This window comes from Hipposideros armiger, unplaced genomic scaffold (genome assembly GCF_001890085.2).
Source record: "Hipposideros armiger isolate ML-2016 unplaced genomic scaffold, ASM189008v1 scaffold_69, whole genome shotgun sequence".
Lineage (NCBI taxonomy): Eukaryota > Metazoa > Chordata > Mammalia > Chiroptera > Hipposideridae > Hipposideros > Hipposideros armiger.
The window spans coordinates 922,841-938,932 of NW_017731419.1; the positions used below are offsets into that span (position 1 = coordinate 922,841).

Here is a 16,092-nt window from a genome sequence, read left to right on the forward strand (position 1 = left end):
AGCTCTGAAGCAATTAGTCTGTTTGGAGAAACACCCCCTTCCGGCTGAATAAATCTGAGAATAGTGCCAAAAGGTGCCAACCAACTCATCTCCCCAGAGATACAAAAGGTATAAAAACAAATCCTTTACTCTCACTAAGGGTCACTCCATTCAGGACCCCCTCCGTTTTGAGAGAGCTGTTACTTTCTGCTCTAATAAACTATTCTCTGCTGCAAACTTGACCTCTCTGGTCCATGTCTCCATCCTTCAGTGCTGCGAGACCACGATCCCGGCGCACACAAACACACACATCAAAAGTCCTGCTTCGTTAGCAGATTGTCTGGTGTTCAAAGTAGCCGGGGGTGTGGATTCCTGAACAGGGCTATAGCTCGCTCTCAGAGCGTAGCGTAAGAATGAAAATAACATGTTTGTCACACGAGCCATGTTGAATATTTACATTTCAGAAATTTCTATTCCGTCTATCCTCAAGGCAGCCGTCATCGTGAACCTGATCATGTCATTTCTCTGCGTCCAGACCCAGCAGGGCTTCTCATTTCGCTTCGCTTCAAGCACAAGTTCCAGTCCTTGCCGTGGCTTGTGAAGCCTCACATGGCCTGGCTCCCTGGTAACTTCTGACATCAGCGGTTCCCTCCCTTGGTCACCTGCTGTAGCCACACTGGCCTCCACCCTCTTCCTCTCACACCTGGGCTCTTCGCCGTCTCTGTTCCTTCTACCTGGAACGAGTTCCCCCCCTAATTCTACCTGGCTCATTCTTGTACCTCCTTTTGCTTTCGTACTTCTTCAAATCACATGCTATACGTTCAGTTATTTGTCTTCTTTTATCCCCACTAGCTTGTAAACGCCACGAGGACACACGTTTTGGTCTAGTGTGCTCCCTGCTCTAACTCCGTGCCCGCACCTGTGTCTGGCACATTGCGCCTTCCGTATAGATTTTTGAGTCTCCGAACAACTGGCTACTGCAAGGATTAATGTTATTCTGCAAACCACCTTCTTGTCTCCATTAGAAATGAATATTTAGGGCCGGCCGAGTGGCGCGTTGGTTAAGAACTGGCTTGGGATGCCAGAGGGCCCCGGTTCGGATCCCACGTATGAGGGCCAGTGACACTGCCCTCTACAGCTAATATGCTGAACAACAGCTCAACCTGGAGCTGGGCTGCCTTGGGTCGCTGGCGACGGCGTGGGCTGCAGTCCCCTGCTGCAGTGGGCTGCCATAAGCTACTGTGTGTAGCCGGCAGCCAGCGTGAGCGGCCAGCAGCCGCAGTGAGCGGCGTCCAGAAGCCGGCGACTGATCTGCCTCGCCCAGGAAGAGCAAAATGATGGTGCCAGCTTGGGCCAGTGAAGCAACATCCTCCACAACTAGACTGAAGAACAAAAGGACAGCCACTTGTCTGTTCCCCTTCCCCCAATTCCCCAATAAAATCTTTAAAAAAAAAAATTAAAAAAAAAAAAAAGAAATGAATATTTATCCCTTTCTTATATAACTGATCAGATTTCTTATGATCTTTATTATGCAGTCCCCGACTTCAACGACAGCATCATATATTAACCCACAGTGGCCAACCCCAACTCTAACTAGATTTCCTCCTTGGCTGGGAACGGAAAAGCAGGCTGTAGTTTCATTTTCTTGAAAAATGAAACCTATTTTGTTGGCTGCTTGCCCCCCTGAGGCGGAGCTGCTCTCAAGCTCCAGAGCCTCATTTCCAGAATCATCAAAACTTAAGTCCCCAAGGTCAGATCTGCATTTTCGGAAGACCCTCTTCTCTGGGTAAGACATGGAGGGGTGGGCAGGGGCTGCTCCTTCCAGGGGCCCCAACCTCAGGGAGTGGAGGGGAGACCCTTGTGGAGCCATTAGCAGAATGCTCTTTTGTTTCTCATGGGGGCGGGGCTACCATCAGATAAGGTTAGTCTGGGACTCTGAGACAGTGAGCCTTCTCCATGCCTGGGTGGGGTGAGATAGGCAAGGGTAAGAGGTCTAGGAGGAACCAGGTCAGAGCCACTGCAAGCCCAAGCTTTGGAAGCAGCTGGCTCTGGGTTGGGTCTCACTTTGACACACAAAGCCTTGTGACCTCAGGTGAATCACTGACCACCTCCATGCCAGGCAGTGTGTCCTAATCTATAAAATGAGGATAGTAATCTCACCTTTCTCATTGTGTTAGTGAGGAGATTGCATAAGAGCAGGAACCCAGAGCAACCCTACCGTGGTATATGCCTTAAAACCAGAATTGGTCTGGTTTCCTAATTCTGGTGTCTTTTAAGTTGCTCCTTGGAGATTTAAGGAAGTTCCTGAAATATCTAAGGAGTTGGTGCTGGTGTTTGAAGAGGAAAGAAGCAGCCCAGGTCCGCGAACATGAGTCCTTCCGTAATGCCAACACCCACACCTGCATCCTTTCCAGACCTCCTGCCCCCACACGCTCAGAGGAGCCTCTCTATTCCCAGTGGAGCGCCTTGGGGGTTTTCAAGGCAGTATAGGAACCCACAGTTCTGGTGCCCCCACACTCAACAAAGCTCTACCCTTCCTGCAGATTTGTCTCTGCTGGGCTACTCTGTGCACCATGGAAGCCTTCTTAGTCTCTAACATCGCCCCAATAGTTTCATCAGTGAGCCTGGCCAAAATTGGCGGGGCAGCGTCCGGCAGTGTGCTGGCCGGACTGTCGTCTGTGGGTGAGTGTTCCTGGGAGGGCTGGTGGGGGACAAGAAGGTGGCTGAGGAGGTAGGGCACAGGGTCCTTCTCAGGGTCCTGTGGGGAGGAGGGGTGGCATCACCTGCAGCCTCTCTCGCTGCCCTGTCCTCCCCCGAGTGTCTGTCCTGACTCTCTCTCTGAGTGTTACCTTGTGCAAGGTCCGCGGAAGCCAAAACGTGTGAGAAGAGGTTGGTGGAAAGAAAAGCAGGTTTATTAAAAAAGCCAGCATTCTGGGAGAATGGGGGACTCCCAACATGATGAAGAGGTTTCATAGGCACATAAGAAGAAGCAGAACGAAAGGAAAAGGCGGGGTGGGGGGTGCGGGTGGGCATGGCCCGGAGTAAACAGAGCCATTGAAGCTGGTCTGGAGTAAACATGCTGAAGCTGACATGCACAGTAAATATAGACTAAATAGAGTCATTAAGGTTTGATAGGAAGAAAGGGACACAAAGGAAAGAAACTTTCAAAACGTCTCAAGTTAAATGACACAGTTAAATTTAATTACACTAGAGGTTTCTATCTCAATATGGAAAATACAGTGTCACCCTTACATGACAAGGGCCAGAGGGAGGCAGGACCTGGCTCAGGGGGCCTGGGCCCCCTCCCCGCTGGGCCCGGGTCTCCTGTCACCCAGACTGAGGGGACCTGAGGCTGGGTCCTGCTCTCTGGCTCTCATTTCCCCTGTTTCACCACCAGAATTCACCTGCTTTACGTTTTTGCCTGTGCATCCAACTGATAGTGTAGGAAGGAAGGTAGATAACAGCAGTAGGAGGAATTAGGAGCCCCCACAGGTAACCCAGTGGCCTCATCAGAATCCTGTTTCAAACCCACTGAAGTGAGGAGCCAGAACAGAGCCTCGGGCTAGTGCAAACACACGAGGCTGAGCAGAGGTGCAGAAGAAGGAGAGACACAGGAAAGGGGGAGGCGGATGATAGCCCAATATAGCACAGAAGGTCAGGGTCCCAGAGAGATTGGGCTGCTCCCCACTCTCGGGTCAGCCTGCTCCATGCTTGGAGGAGCCTTGGAGCAAACTTGCTTTGCAAACAAACTTTGCTGTCTGCTGCTGGCTTGACTCCTGTCTCTTGACCCAATTCTTTCTTTCAAGAAGATAAGAACCTAGGAAAATCCTCGCTCCCAGTAACACAACCAGCCTTGCGGTGCAGTTTGTAATGTTGGATCTCAGATCCAGAGCATTGATTTGAACAAAAATCTTCAGTTTTGGTCTATTCTCTCTGTTGGTTCCTGTTAGCCCTCTCTCCAGTTTTATTTGTTTATTAGCTTCCCTCTTGCTCCCATTCCCCTTTCCTCAGTCGGCCTTTCTAATATGTTTAGTGGGCATCTGTTTTTCATATATATTTTTGCAATATGGGTGTTTTGTGTTTGCTTGTGTTTTGATTTACATACAGAGGAGTGCATATCTCCTTCTGTTGCTTTTTTTTTCCGCACAAACAACTCTGTTTTTGAGATTCATCAGTGTTGCTAGGGGAGCATCTAATCCTGCTTCCACCTGCTACAAAGTGATTGTATGTGCAGACACCACCACTGACCCTTCTCTCCCCTGGGTGGACACCCAGGCGTCCTCCCCCGTCCACCAGCACAGAGAGCATAGTGTGGAATGGGGCAAGGGAACGGGGCCCCTGATCACTGCTGGACTTCTCACCTCTGCTCACCCTGTGTTCTTGCTCAGGACTCACCCTGCCATCCAGTGCTGCCCTGGGCTCGGCTGCATCTACCTTGGGATCCATGCTGGGGACACTGAGTGTCTCTTCTCTACTGGAATCCCCTGCTGTGGCCTTGGCTGCTTCCCCAGTTGGAGGTAACTGGCCTTGGGCCACACGCACCCCTTCAAGCATTCGACAGTCCTTGCCTGACTTTAGCCACCTCGTGCAAATGAAGCACATTCTGTCTACATGAGGATTTTTGCTGTCTGAAGAGCTTTTTCTGTACTTAGGAGAAAGTCATATAATCCCGCACTAAGCAAACATTGACCCTATTTTCAGATTAGCTACCATCCTGGCTCAGAGAGCATGACTCCATCCCCTTCGCCTCTCCCTGCCCCAATCAGCCACTATGCCCTAACTTACCACACCAAGGGCTCCAACTCCCTGAGAAGGGGTGCTGCAGTGGCTTGCCTTCCTCCCCCATCTGTAGGGTTTTAGTTGTTTTTAGTTTAACCAAACCTGGTTGGAACACAGAGAGAAAGAAAAAGATGGCTTCTGATCTCCTCAGAATCCCCAAACCAACCAACCAATTAGCAGACAGAACAAAAACCTGTATATGATGACTGAACTTGGACGAAGAAGGAACTCAAACCCCATCTCCAAATAACTTTAGGCCAAGGCATGCACATCCACCCAGGACAGGTCATTTGCCTCTGCAGCAATCCTTGCCAAGCTCAGGGCCATGGGGTCTGCCTTGTCAGAAAATCCCACTTCTCAGAGTGAAGCCACGGGGTGGGGCCTAGGGCATGTCAGGCAGGGCCCATTCCTTCCTGTGTTTCCAACGTTGGGGCAGCCCCTTCCCCAGAGGTGGGCCGTTGCCCAGGGAGTGAAGGGGAGGCCAGTGTGGATCCACTCACACCATGTTCTGTTGGTTTCCAGCCAAGACTGCTGCAGCTGTGATCGGAGGAGGTGAGTCTGTTTAGGGAAGGGACTCAAGTCCCATCTGCCCCTGGGCCCTGGGACTTGGGGGCAAGTGGCCTTGTGCATGCCCAGGTTTGCCCCAGGCCTTGCATAGATGGTCGGGAAGGAGATGAAATGGTGGAGGTGAGCAGGAAACAAGGAGCTGGAAATAAGAAAGAGGGGGCTTGAAACAAGGAGTGTCATGAAAACTCTGGTGTGCAGGCAGCCCTGGCAGGGTCTAATCTCCTCTTTGCAGAGCCCTGGCTGTGTGACCTTCAACATGTCTTTGAACTCTGAACTTTTCTTTCCTCCCCTGAAAAATGGACCAATGTTGCCCATTAAGAGTTATGAGGGTTGGGCCGGCCGAGTGGCTCAGTTGGTTAAGAGCTCGCTTAAGAGTTTGAGCTCTGAGCAACAGCGGTTCGAGTCCAGCCCGAGCTGAGCAGCTGCTGAGCTGCCAACAGGTAGCAGGATGGCTCAGCTAAAAAAAAAAAATAATAATAATAATTAAGAGTTATGAGGGTTACACAGGATGAGACTGCGCAGAGTTGGAGCGTAAGAGGGGTAATAAAGAGATGCCATCAGCTCAGTGACCCTGGGTCTAGGGGCTTCCGATGGCTCTGTGGTGATGCCATGGAGCCTCAGAGATGGGATTCAAACAGAACTCAGAATGTGCTCCTTGCTTGATGCCAGTCTGCTGGGTGAGTAAGATTGAGTGCATTGAAGATCTTCTCAGCAAAGATCAGAAGTCTACAAGCCACGCCCTAGTTCCAGCATCTTGCAGAAAACTAATGCAGAAAAAGACCCAGAGGACGTAGGACTTTCCCAAGGAAGGTCCTGCTGCAGACCAGAGCCCTGTCCCCAGCGACCCACAGCTTCCCTCTGCTTTCCCCACGTAGTTGTGCTCCCCTTGTCCTGGGACTGCTAGCCATGCCTAGCGTCTCTCAGGTTCAGAGTCCACCCCCTTCAACCCCCCTGAAGTCCCCCAAGCTTGACCAACTGTGTGTGCATGTGTGTGTGTGTGGGGGGGCATTGCCCTGAGCTCTCCCCTTGACCCGGAACCTCTCCCCTGACAGCTGTGGCTGTGGGCTCTGTGCCGGTGGTGCTGGGTGCCATGGGCTTCACTGGAGCAGGAATCGCAGCCTCCTCCGTAGCGGCCAAGATGATGTCAGCCGCTGCCGTGGCCAACGGGGGTGGGGTTGCCGCCGGCAGCCTGGTGGCTACTCTGCAGTCTGTGGGTAAGTGTCCCCAGTGCCGCTGTTGTGCAGGGTAAGGAGAAAGACAAGCGTCTCAGAGGATACAGCCCAGGTCTTAGCCCCAGTGATCCTCAGTCTCTCTGTGCCTGTATCTCACCCTCCATGTTCTTTCTCTGGGTTTCTCAGAGAGGAAAGGATGCTTGGCCTGGGGTATGCTGCGTTCAGGTAGACTCTACCTAGAGCCAGTTTCCTGGGTTACTTGGGGCGTTTCCACTCTACCTGGGGCTCAGTCTTCATCCCGGAAGAGCGAGGCAGCTTCTAGCTCTCGGTTGAGCCACTGGAGTCCATGCCACTGGGGAGCTGCCTGTCGCAGCCCTCCCGAAACGGAGTTCCTGGGGTGTGGGGAAACAGAGGAGGGTCCTGGGGATGGGAGGGTGTGTGGGTCTCAGGCCCTCCTGAGAGGCCCTGGGGTCTCTGGCCTCATGGCTCTGTCCCACAGAGCTGTCCCTCTCTGCTCACACTCTTCTTCTCCCCCAGGAGCGGCTGGACTGTCCCTGTCATCCAAAGTCATCCTGGCCTCTGCTGGGTCCCTTGTGTCCCTCGTGGTATAGCTCCCTGTCACTGCCACTGCAGAGAAGAGAACCTGGTGGGACCCTGCCCACCAGCCTGATGCAGTGAGGACCAGTCCCGGGGTGACAATGTGCCCAGCACTGCAACCCCAGAGGACAATAAAGAATAAAAATGAGTTGTCACAACCCCTCCCAGGTCCTTTCCTTCTTGCTTGCAGTTGAGGTGGGGGAAGGCTCTCTTCTCCTTCCAACCATGTGGTCACAGAGCCACAGGGTGTTGGGTTACAGTAAGCTGGAGGGAGCCTAAATGGGAACACAGGAAGCTGCCCCTGCCCAGCTTCCGACTCCTCCTGTGACCCGGGTCAGGTGAGCTCTCTGGGCCTGGGCTTGCCCCTGTCTAAATGGGTTGTTGATCTAAATGACCTCAGAGATCCCAGCCAGGATGGGTGTTGGTTCAGTGCCTGGGCAGAGTCAGGAAGAGGGGCAGAAGGGCATCCTTTTTGGAGCCACTTACCTCAAAGCTGGAGCCTCACTTGCACCCTCACTCCACTCCGGCCGGCCTCTACGTATCCAGTGGCTTTTCCTGCGTGGCCTGGCATAGGCTCTGCTCCGTGAGCCATGTCACTGCTCCGGCCCTGCGTACTCCCTCCCTCCCCTGCCCAGAGGAAGGCATGTAACAGCAGTGTCTTTGTCTAGCTGAGCTGCTATAAGAAAAATTGGCAAGATTGGGTGGCTTACAAACAACAATTGATTTCTCCCAGCTCTGGAAGTCAAAGATCAAGGCACTAGCAAATTAGGTGTCCGGTGAGAGCCTGCTTCCGGGAGAGCCACCTTCTGGCTGTGTCTCCCTCCCAGGACAGAAGGAGCAACAGAGCTCTCTGGGGATCTCTTTAAAAGGGCATTAACCCCCGTCATGAAGGCTCCACCCTCATCATCTAAGCACCTCCCAAAGGTCCCACCTCCTAACACCATCACCTTGTGGCGTTAGCATTTAAACATGTGAACTTTGCGTGGGAGAGGGTGGCACAAATATTCAGCCCATAGCCAGCATGTCGGGAAAGGGGAGCTTGGACTTCTTCCTGATGGTTTTGGAGAGGCAATGAAGGGTTTTCAACATGACAGTGACCCAATCACACACCTGACACTCCTGTATACAGTGTCCTAGGTGCTGTCAGCAGCCTGACAGGCTCTCAGTTTCTGACAAGAACCAAACTTGTGAGCCTAGTGGATTGTTCAAGAAAGCTGGACATCTCTTCTGTGTCCTCAAGGCTCCCAGTTGGGTCAATGAAGCATGGTTGTTACCCAGACATAAGAATAAACCCCTTGGGATATTAATTAATTCAATACTTGATTCTTTTTCTTAATCTCCTTTCTTTGATGCCTTGGCAATTCTGATAAAAGCTGTGGACGTCGTCTACCCCCCACCACCGCCCCCCAAATGTACACATCCTCAAAACTATGCCTCCAGCTTCAAGGCGCTCATTAGAGCTTCCAAAGGCCTTCCTTGGAGCTGAAGATAAAAGCCCTGCCTTAACTAGAAGTCCAAGTTCCCCACGAGGAGGGCGCTTGGGTCTGACCTGGACCCGGAAGGATGGACAGGCAGGCTCCCTCCCTGCTGAGGCCAGCACACAGCTGTGCAAAGCTCCCCCCAGAGCAGCCATTTTCCTGGACTCTGTGCCCTGACTTCCTTCCACACTCCACTCATGAAGGTGAGGCCTCCCAGTTCCCAGAGGGCCTGTTTCTCTTCTGACATTGAGTCTGTAGCCCCCCACTTCTGGGCTTCTGGCCCTGACCTACTTCTCTACCTCTGGCCCTTAGGTTTGGCCTCTGTAGCAGGCAGAATTCTAAGCATGTCACCCTGTGACCCTTCCCCTTATATACACTTCCCCCACTTGGGGTGTGGGTGGGTCCTGTGACTATGATGAGCTCGCACGCCTGTCGTTATGTAAAGTTATATGCTGAGAGGGAGATTTTGCAGGTGGCTCTCACCTAATCACCCAAGGCCTTTCAAAGCAGAGTGTTCTCTGCTCATCACAGAAGAGGAAGTCAGAGGTTTGAAGCAAGTGGGGGATTTAAAGGTTCTTACCACAGCCTCCAAATGAAAGCCCAGTCTGACTGCAACCTTGATTTTGGCCTTATGAGACCCTAAGCAGAGAACTCAGTCAAGCCCATCTGGACTTCCGACCTACAACAATAAGACAATACATGGGTATTATTTTAAGCTGCTAAATTTGTGATAATCTGTTACACAGGAATAGAACAACTAGTATCACCTTGATACCCCCTCTCCTTTTATCAGGCTGAGGGTTGTTCAGTTGGGAGCTGGCTGAACATACGCTGGCAGCCCCAGCGTTCCTGAAATTCTTGGCTTCAGTGGACTCCCGAGGACTTTGGTTCCTGCCCCTGTGGGATTCCAGGGTCCCAGCCTGCCCTCAGGAGCCCCCAGTGGCAGGGAAGACAGGCACGCTCACTGCTCACGGTGCTCTGGCACAGGGAGGCAGATGCGAACTCTCATTGTGGCAATCTAGGATGGCGTCCTATCCAGACAGGTGTCTTCATCAGCATGGCAGAGGCCACTAGAAGTCACGTCCTGTATAGTTTTTACCTCTGGCTCATATGAAGAGGGCTCTGATTCTCTGTCAGTTGCATCATTCCCCAGAAAGCACTGCATTCCAGCCCCTTTGGCAGCTAGATGTTCTTCCGGGGACTGGGTTCTGGTCAATGAGAGGTGAGCAGAGATGAAGCCTGCATCTCTCTGGGTGTGCAGTTGACAGGAGTAGGTGGGCCCACCTCTGCTCATCGGCCCCTCCCCACAGGCTTGGTTGCAGGCAGGGAGTGACCATCTGTCACCCTGCAGATGACAGCAGCACCTGAAGGGAGGCAGAGCAACAAGATGGCAGGAGTCTGGTCTGCCAAAGCAGTCCTGGCTGAGACTTTATGTGACTGAATAATAGAGGAAGAAACTTCTCTTGTTTCAGCAAAGAGGCCTCTTTTAACAACAAGCAAATATCCAGTCTCATGAATGCAGTAGGGAATCTTTTGATTGCAAGCAACAGAGAAATCAGTCCAAAAAAGAGGATTCACCTGTTCCTTTTCAATACACCACTAAAATCACAGCGAAAAACTAAAAGGAGGCTTAAACTGCATAAATGAAGAGAAGGGGAGAGAAGATGGCAGAAACACAGTTTTAGGAGCCACAAATCACGTGGACATGTGGTTATACTCTGCAGTCCCAAGAAAGCTTCATCATAAGCTGTCAGTGGTGAAGGGGAAAAAGTGGCAACTGTGCCCTGTAGGACCCCCAGAGGCCCAGCCACTGGAGTAGCATGAATTTCTGGAGTTTAGCATTGGTGAACTGGCAGCAAGAGGGCTGGTTGGAAGTCTGTTTAGGAAGCAGGCAGATCCCCACGTACCCACCTCCGACAGATGACTGGAGGTTTATTTTTGGTGAGCTTGGGCCTCTAGGCCAGGAGACACCAGGAGCTTAATAAAAACGAGAGTTTCCAGCACCTGCAGCAGGTACCAGTAGCAGCACCTACAACTCTCTCCCAGGACCATACGTATAAAGCCTACAAGGAAGGCTCCAAGTATCAGGTGTTGGTCCCTCCAGAAAGCCCTTAGCCAATGATGGGTTTTAGTTGAGGGGTGAACGTCCCTCAGTTAAAACAACTTAGAGGCTTTTCCACACTGTCCCTCAGAGGTTGGTAGGATGGAGCCTCAGGTGTCCACAGTAAAATCTCACTCATTAATGGGTCCTGTCTTGACTGCCAAATTGTTACTCTCTAGAGCATTTGAGATCGTGCTCCCTGGCATATATCTTCAGTTTGGCTCTAATTGGTGGTGGTGGTGGTGATAAGGGATCCATGTGTTTTTCCCGGGATTGTGATCTCGCAGTCACCGAATAGTGGAAACGAGGGTTGGAGAGGCAAGGTTTGAAGCAGTGCACAGGTGTACTGTAAAGCACGAAAGAGCAGCTCTCTGACAGTGGTATGCCCCCGAGCTAGGGTACACTAGGGACTATATGTCCTTGAGCCTGTTATCCTTGAAACATTGAAACATTGTGCTGTAGCGTGATTGGACACCTGCACCTGGACTGTGAGTTTTAGTGGATTCTGCAGTTCTGCAGTTTGGTTATCCGCCTAGTTCTCTTTTTCGTATTTTTTTTTCCAGCTACTTTTGAAGTTGCTTTTCTGGCCTTGAAGTTGTTTTTCTGGGGTTACTTATGCCTGTATCGTCCACCGTTACTTATGCCTGTATTGTCCACTGTGGTCCTGTCCCTATCTGCCTATCTGTTTTCCTGCCTCTGTTGGGGGGATGGGTGAAATAAACTGTTGCAGTTTTTAGCAGCAGTCCCCATTTCAAATAAACTCTTCTCTCCTATTTATTTAGTTAATTGTTTGTTTATGTCAGTATGGACTCACTGATATTTATTTTATACTTTGGTTTATAATCCAAGAGTACTACTTTAATTACCATATTTTGCTGTGTCGAATGCACACTTTTTGGGCCCATATCTGTGATGGAAAAATAAGGATGCACATTATACATGGGTAGTACTAATTCCATATCTATATAAATGTTTTTAATTATTTTATTTATGTTTTTGAGTTAAAAGTGTAACTCTAGAAATCAATAATGATATCCGTATGCAAAATAATACCCTGGAATACAATAATCGGTTTTGTTGAACTTAAAAGGAACTTGCAATGATGAAGAGTTCTTGGCCTTCTATGATGTGTAACTATTGTAAATTTGTTACCGGTACATAAAATTTTTGTACCTTGTGTCTGTTCTTTTGTTTTTATAATTATTTAATACATAAAATTTCTTGTACCTTAATATGTTAAACAATAAATAGTAAAATTTCTTTATAATACAAAAACAAGTACCTAAATGTAAACAAAATTTTGAATTAAAAAATTAAAACAAAAGATTTTTTCCCCTAGAACCTGGGTGCACATTACAAACAGCAAAGTACGATAATTCGTTGCTCAAGTTTTTCCAGCTTTGGCCATTACAAGTCTTTCAGGTGGTTCCTGTGTCTCTTTGACACTCCTCCTCTCCCCCATCGTGTATGTGTGTGTGTGTGTGTGTGTGTGTGTGTGTGTGTGTGCGCGCGCGCGCGCGCGCACGCGCGCACACACGCGTTTAGCACTTCCTTACTTTCTGGCACTATATGCTGCTCCAGGCTCATTTCGTCTATTTCATGTCCTGGCCCTAGAACTGGAGTCCTGTTTCCTTTTATTAGAGCATGGCATTTGACCTCAACATCTGCATGCTAGGTGTGCTCATTGCTACTGGGGTGTTATTGCGTCTAGGCCTCTCTCAGCTACAGAGCAAGGACACAGATGTATCGAGACTAACACACGTATATACACATATCTATATTTCTCTGTTTGTAACCACCTGTATCGATGTTGAGCTAAACATGAGTTCACAAAGATGTCTCCAACACTAATCCCTCACCACGTGAGCTATTCCAGCCACCTCCTCTTCTTTCTTTCTTTTCTGTTAATTTCTACTCCAGTAGGGAGAAACATTCCTCACTTCACCTGTCACCCATGTACTTAATTTTCCAATCCCAGTACACAGCACAGCAGTATCAGAAATGTGGGTCCAGGGTTGCACATTTTTTGTGAAGTTTAAAAATACTTTTAATAATTTCTACTTGTCCTATCCTGAAATGGAATTCATATATAATACTATCTCGTTACACACAATGTGCTGCCCACACTGTGAAGAGAAATAAAAGTTATTTACAATAAAAAAGGGGACATTTCAATACGTACATGCTCAAGCACTGTTATACCAGAAGATGTAATGAATCAGTTGCTTGCATTCATTTAAGTTTAGATGTAAGATAATACAATATGCAACTGAAAACTAGGAATAGTTTTGTGGGTTTTTTTCAAGATTGTATTGGGGAATTGGGGGAGGGGAACAGCATTGGGGAATTGGGGAAGGGAAACAGACAAGTTGCTATTGTTTTGTCCTTCAGTCTAGTTGTGGAGGACATTGCTTCACCGGCCTATGTTGGTATTATCATTGCGCTCTTCCAGGGTGAGGCAGATCAGTCTCTGGCCACTGGATGGCCGCTGACGGTGGCTCATGGCAGCTCACACCAGCTGCTAGCCACTCACGCTGGCTGTCGGCCACTCATAGTAGCTTACGGCAGCCCACTGCAGCCCCACTGCAGCCTACACTGGCACTGGCGACTCACGGCAGCCCAGCTCCAGGTCAAGCTGTTGTTTACCATCTTAGCTGTAGAGGGTGCAGCGTCACTGGCCCATGTGTGAACTGAACTGGTGGCCCTGCTGCTCAGAGCTCCCGCTCCCAAGCCAACTCTTAACCAACGAGCCATTCGGCTGGCCCTAGGAATAGTTTTTTATATTTGATAACTTGAAACAATTGCTTAAGAAATATATCTATATATTCCTACCCATGTATCTATATCTAATCACCATGAATGTGACAGTTGCCCATACAGACTGATTCAAGTACCGTGAGTGACTTTGCTACTGACAACAGAATTTTCTGAAACCGTCAAGAATTCTTAGTTAATTTTAGGACATATCAAGGTACAGTTTCTCTTTGATTTTCAAGATAAATGAAGCTTCTGGAAAATTCAATCTATATCAAAGCTATGCAAAAAATACTTGTAAGATGTGGTAAATTTCTAGGCTCAGATAATTATGAGTTTTTTACTTACATGAAGGGACCTTTCAAATTAGTACAAGGTAACTTTTAGTTGTGTGGGAATGTCCTACATAGTTTAGGAGGTCAGGCATCCCTGGCACCTATATACTAAATTCTCGAGCATCCCTCCATCACTGTGCCTGCTAAAATCATCATCAAATCTTGAAAATGTCCCCTAGGGGGCAGTGTCACCCCTGTTAAAAACTACCATCTCAGAAGCTAACTTAAAAAACCTAGGAATGTTGATTATTATTTAAAGAGAAAATAAGATATAAAACCATTTGTTTTAAGAATAATTTGGCATTTTGAATATTTTACTTGTGCATAAGAATTTGGTCTATGTGACAGATTAAAGTTATGATTCCAATTTTTTTTAAAAAATATTTTTATTGGGGATTATTGGGGAACAATGTCTTTCTCCAGGACCCATCAGCTCCAAGTCAAGTCATTGTTTCAATCTGGTTGTGGAGGGAGCAGCTCAGCTCCAAGTCCAGTCACCATTTTCAATCTATTTGCGTTGGGCGCAGCCCACCATCTCATGCGGGACCCAGCAACCTTGTTGCTCAGAGCACTCATTCTAACCAACTGAGCCATTGGGCCACCCCATGATTCCAATTTTAATTGTGTACTTCAGTACGAGATTTAATCTTGTGGTTATAAAGATGAAACATATTCTATTTTTAAACTAATTTTGTAAACAATAGTGTTTAAGAAAACTGAAAATTCAAAATTGTATAAGTTTATTTTATTAGATTATAAGACTCACCAATGTTCATGGGAAGGATTTTCTTGTTAGAAACAAATGCAATGTTTAAAAATAAAATTGATTAGGGCCGGCCGAGTGGCTCCGTTGGTTAAGAGCTCGCTCAAGAGTTTGAGCTCTGAGCAACAGCAGTCCAATGCCCGGCCTGAGCTGAGCTGCCGCTGAGCTGCCAACAGGTAGCAGGATGGCTCAGCTAAAAGAAAAAAAAATTTTTTTGATTATATATAGAAACTTAATAAAATAAAATTGGTTATGTTAATATATGTACCATCTAAAATATTTAGGGGATTTGATTAACTAGGTTGTAAAGATCCTCTTAGGTTTAAACATAGAATATTAAGGTTTTAATTAAATCTGAAAACTTTACAATATAAGCTTTTTATTTAAAAAATTCAATGTTAATTAATAAACCCAAACCACAAATAGACTTTACTATTTATAAAAGCTGTTTTTAAGGGTAACCTAAAACTCAAATACGTACCAGCCAACTACTTAGTCTCCCCTGAGTAGTGCCAACTAGGTTTCGGGAATCTGCAAATAGAGACTGTATGCTTAAACCAAATACAAAAATGCAATTAAACATAAGGGAAAAGATTATGAATTTGAATACATTAAAATTAAGAAGTTCTATTCAACAAAGTCACCATAAGAAGAATGAAAAGTCAAGGCACACAATGGGGCAAAAAGTATTTCACAAATATAACTAACAAAGGCCAGATATCCAGAATATATAAATTACTCCTACAAATCAATAAAAAGGCAAACTATCTAGTAGAAAATATGCAAAAGATTTAAGAAACAACAAAATGGGGCTATTCAAATAACCAATACATATGTGAAAAGATGCACAAACTCACTGTGAATTGGGAAATAGAAATTAAAACCAGAATATGAGGAGCTCTGCTTCTGGCTAAGATGTACAAGAATGTGAAAGATCTTTGTTATTGCTGAAAACCAAGAAATCAATGGATAAACAAAAAAATAAAAAACACAAACAAAATATATATTGTTTCTTTAAAGCCAGTGTTGACAAATATTCTGTTATGGGACAGAGTCAACACTTTAGGTCACACATGTCTCTGTTGCGTATTCTTCTTCTCTTTCTTTTTTTCCTCTTCTACCTCCTCCTCCTCGTCCTCCCCCTCCTCCTCCTCCTCCATGGTCCTTCAAAAAGGTAAAAGCCATTCTTATTTCATGATCTGTACAAAAATACGTTGTGAGCTGGATTTGGACTGTGGGCTACAGTTGGGTATCCCCTGCTTTAAAGTCATCAAAGAGCTGTGGACAAAGAAACATAAAATACCTAAACTCCAAAGAGATAAGCCCTTCTTAGATACAATGTCCAGCATTACAAACAAACAAACAAGCAAATAAAGTAATTACAAGACACACAAAGAAGCAGGAAAGTCTAACCTGTAGTTAAGGAAAAAATCAGTTAATGGACACAGTTCCATAGATGAGCCATATATTGAAATTATCAGGAATATACTTTAAAATAATTTTGGTAAATACATGAAAGAATCTAGAAGAAAGTATAAATATAATGATTGAAGAGACAGGAAATTTC

General features: G+C 47.3%; 1 protein-coding gene and 1 long non-coding RNA gene across 6 annotated transcripts; one reads left to right on the top strand and one right to left on the bottom strand.

Moving 5' to 3' along the window:
- Positions 1–1,655: 1,655 nt before the first annotated feature.
- Positions 1,656–7,252, top strand: LOC109382744 (interferon alpha-inducible protein 27-like protein 2). Of its 4 annotated transcripts, XM_019642473.1 has the most exons (7): positions 1,656–1,765; positions 2,257–2,337; positions 2,523–2,661; positions 4,368–4,496; positions 5,281–5,310; positions 6,378–6,539; positions 7,035–7,252. In XM_019642473.1, exons 3-7 carry the CDS (start codon positions 2,553–2,555, stop codon positions 7,106–7,108), a joined length of 504 nt encoding a protein of 167 aa, XP_019498018.1. In that variant the 5' UTR covers positions 1,656–1,765; positions 2,257–2,337; positions 2,523–2,552; the 3' UTR covers positions 7,109–7,252. The 4 variants fall into 4 exon arrangements, with proteins under 4 accessions (XP_019498018.1, XP_019498019.1, XP_019498020.1 ...); XM_019642474.1 differs by lacking the exon at positions 2,523–2,661; XM_019642472.1 differs by lacking the exon at positions 2,257–2,337 and having other exon boundaries at positions 1,657–1,765.
- Positions 6,546–8,412, bottom strand: LOC109382748 (uncharacterized). 2 transcript variants are annotated; one of them, XR_002123976.1, is made up of 3 exons: positions 7,805–8,412; positions 7,581–7,721; positions 6,546–6,889 (listed from the first exon to the last, which is right to left on the bottom strand). It is a non-coding gene; the product is annotated as an uncharacterized LOC109382748 (long non-coding RNA). The 2 variants fall into 2 exon arrangements; XR_002123975.1 differs by lacking the exon at positions 6,546–6,889 and adding an exon at positions 7,038–7,124 and having other exon boundaries at positions 7,805–8,406.
- Between the last annotated feature and the right edge of the window lie 7,680 nt (positions 8,413–16,092).

Bases quoted from the DNA above. Each gene is read 5' to 3' on its own strand.
- LOC109382744 (XM_019642473.1), top strand. From the start codon at position 2,553: ATGGAAGCCTTCTTAGTCTCTAACATCGCCCCAATAGTTTCATCAGTG. The intron at 2,662-4,367 runs GTGAGTGTTCCT...GTTCTTGCTCAG, and splicing joins GGCCGGACTGTCGTCTGTGG to GACTCACCCTGCCATCCAGT. The intron at 6,540-7,034 runs GTAAGTGTCCCC...CTTCTCCCCCAG, and splicing joins GGCTACTCTGCAGTCTGTGG to GAGCGGCTGGACTGTCCCTG.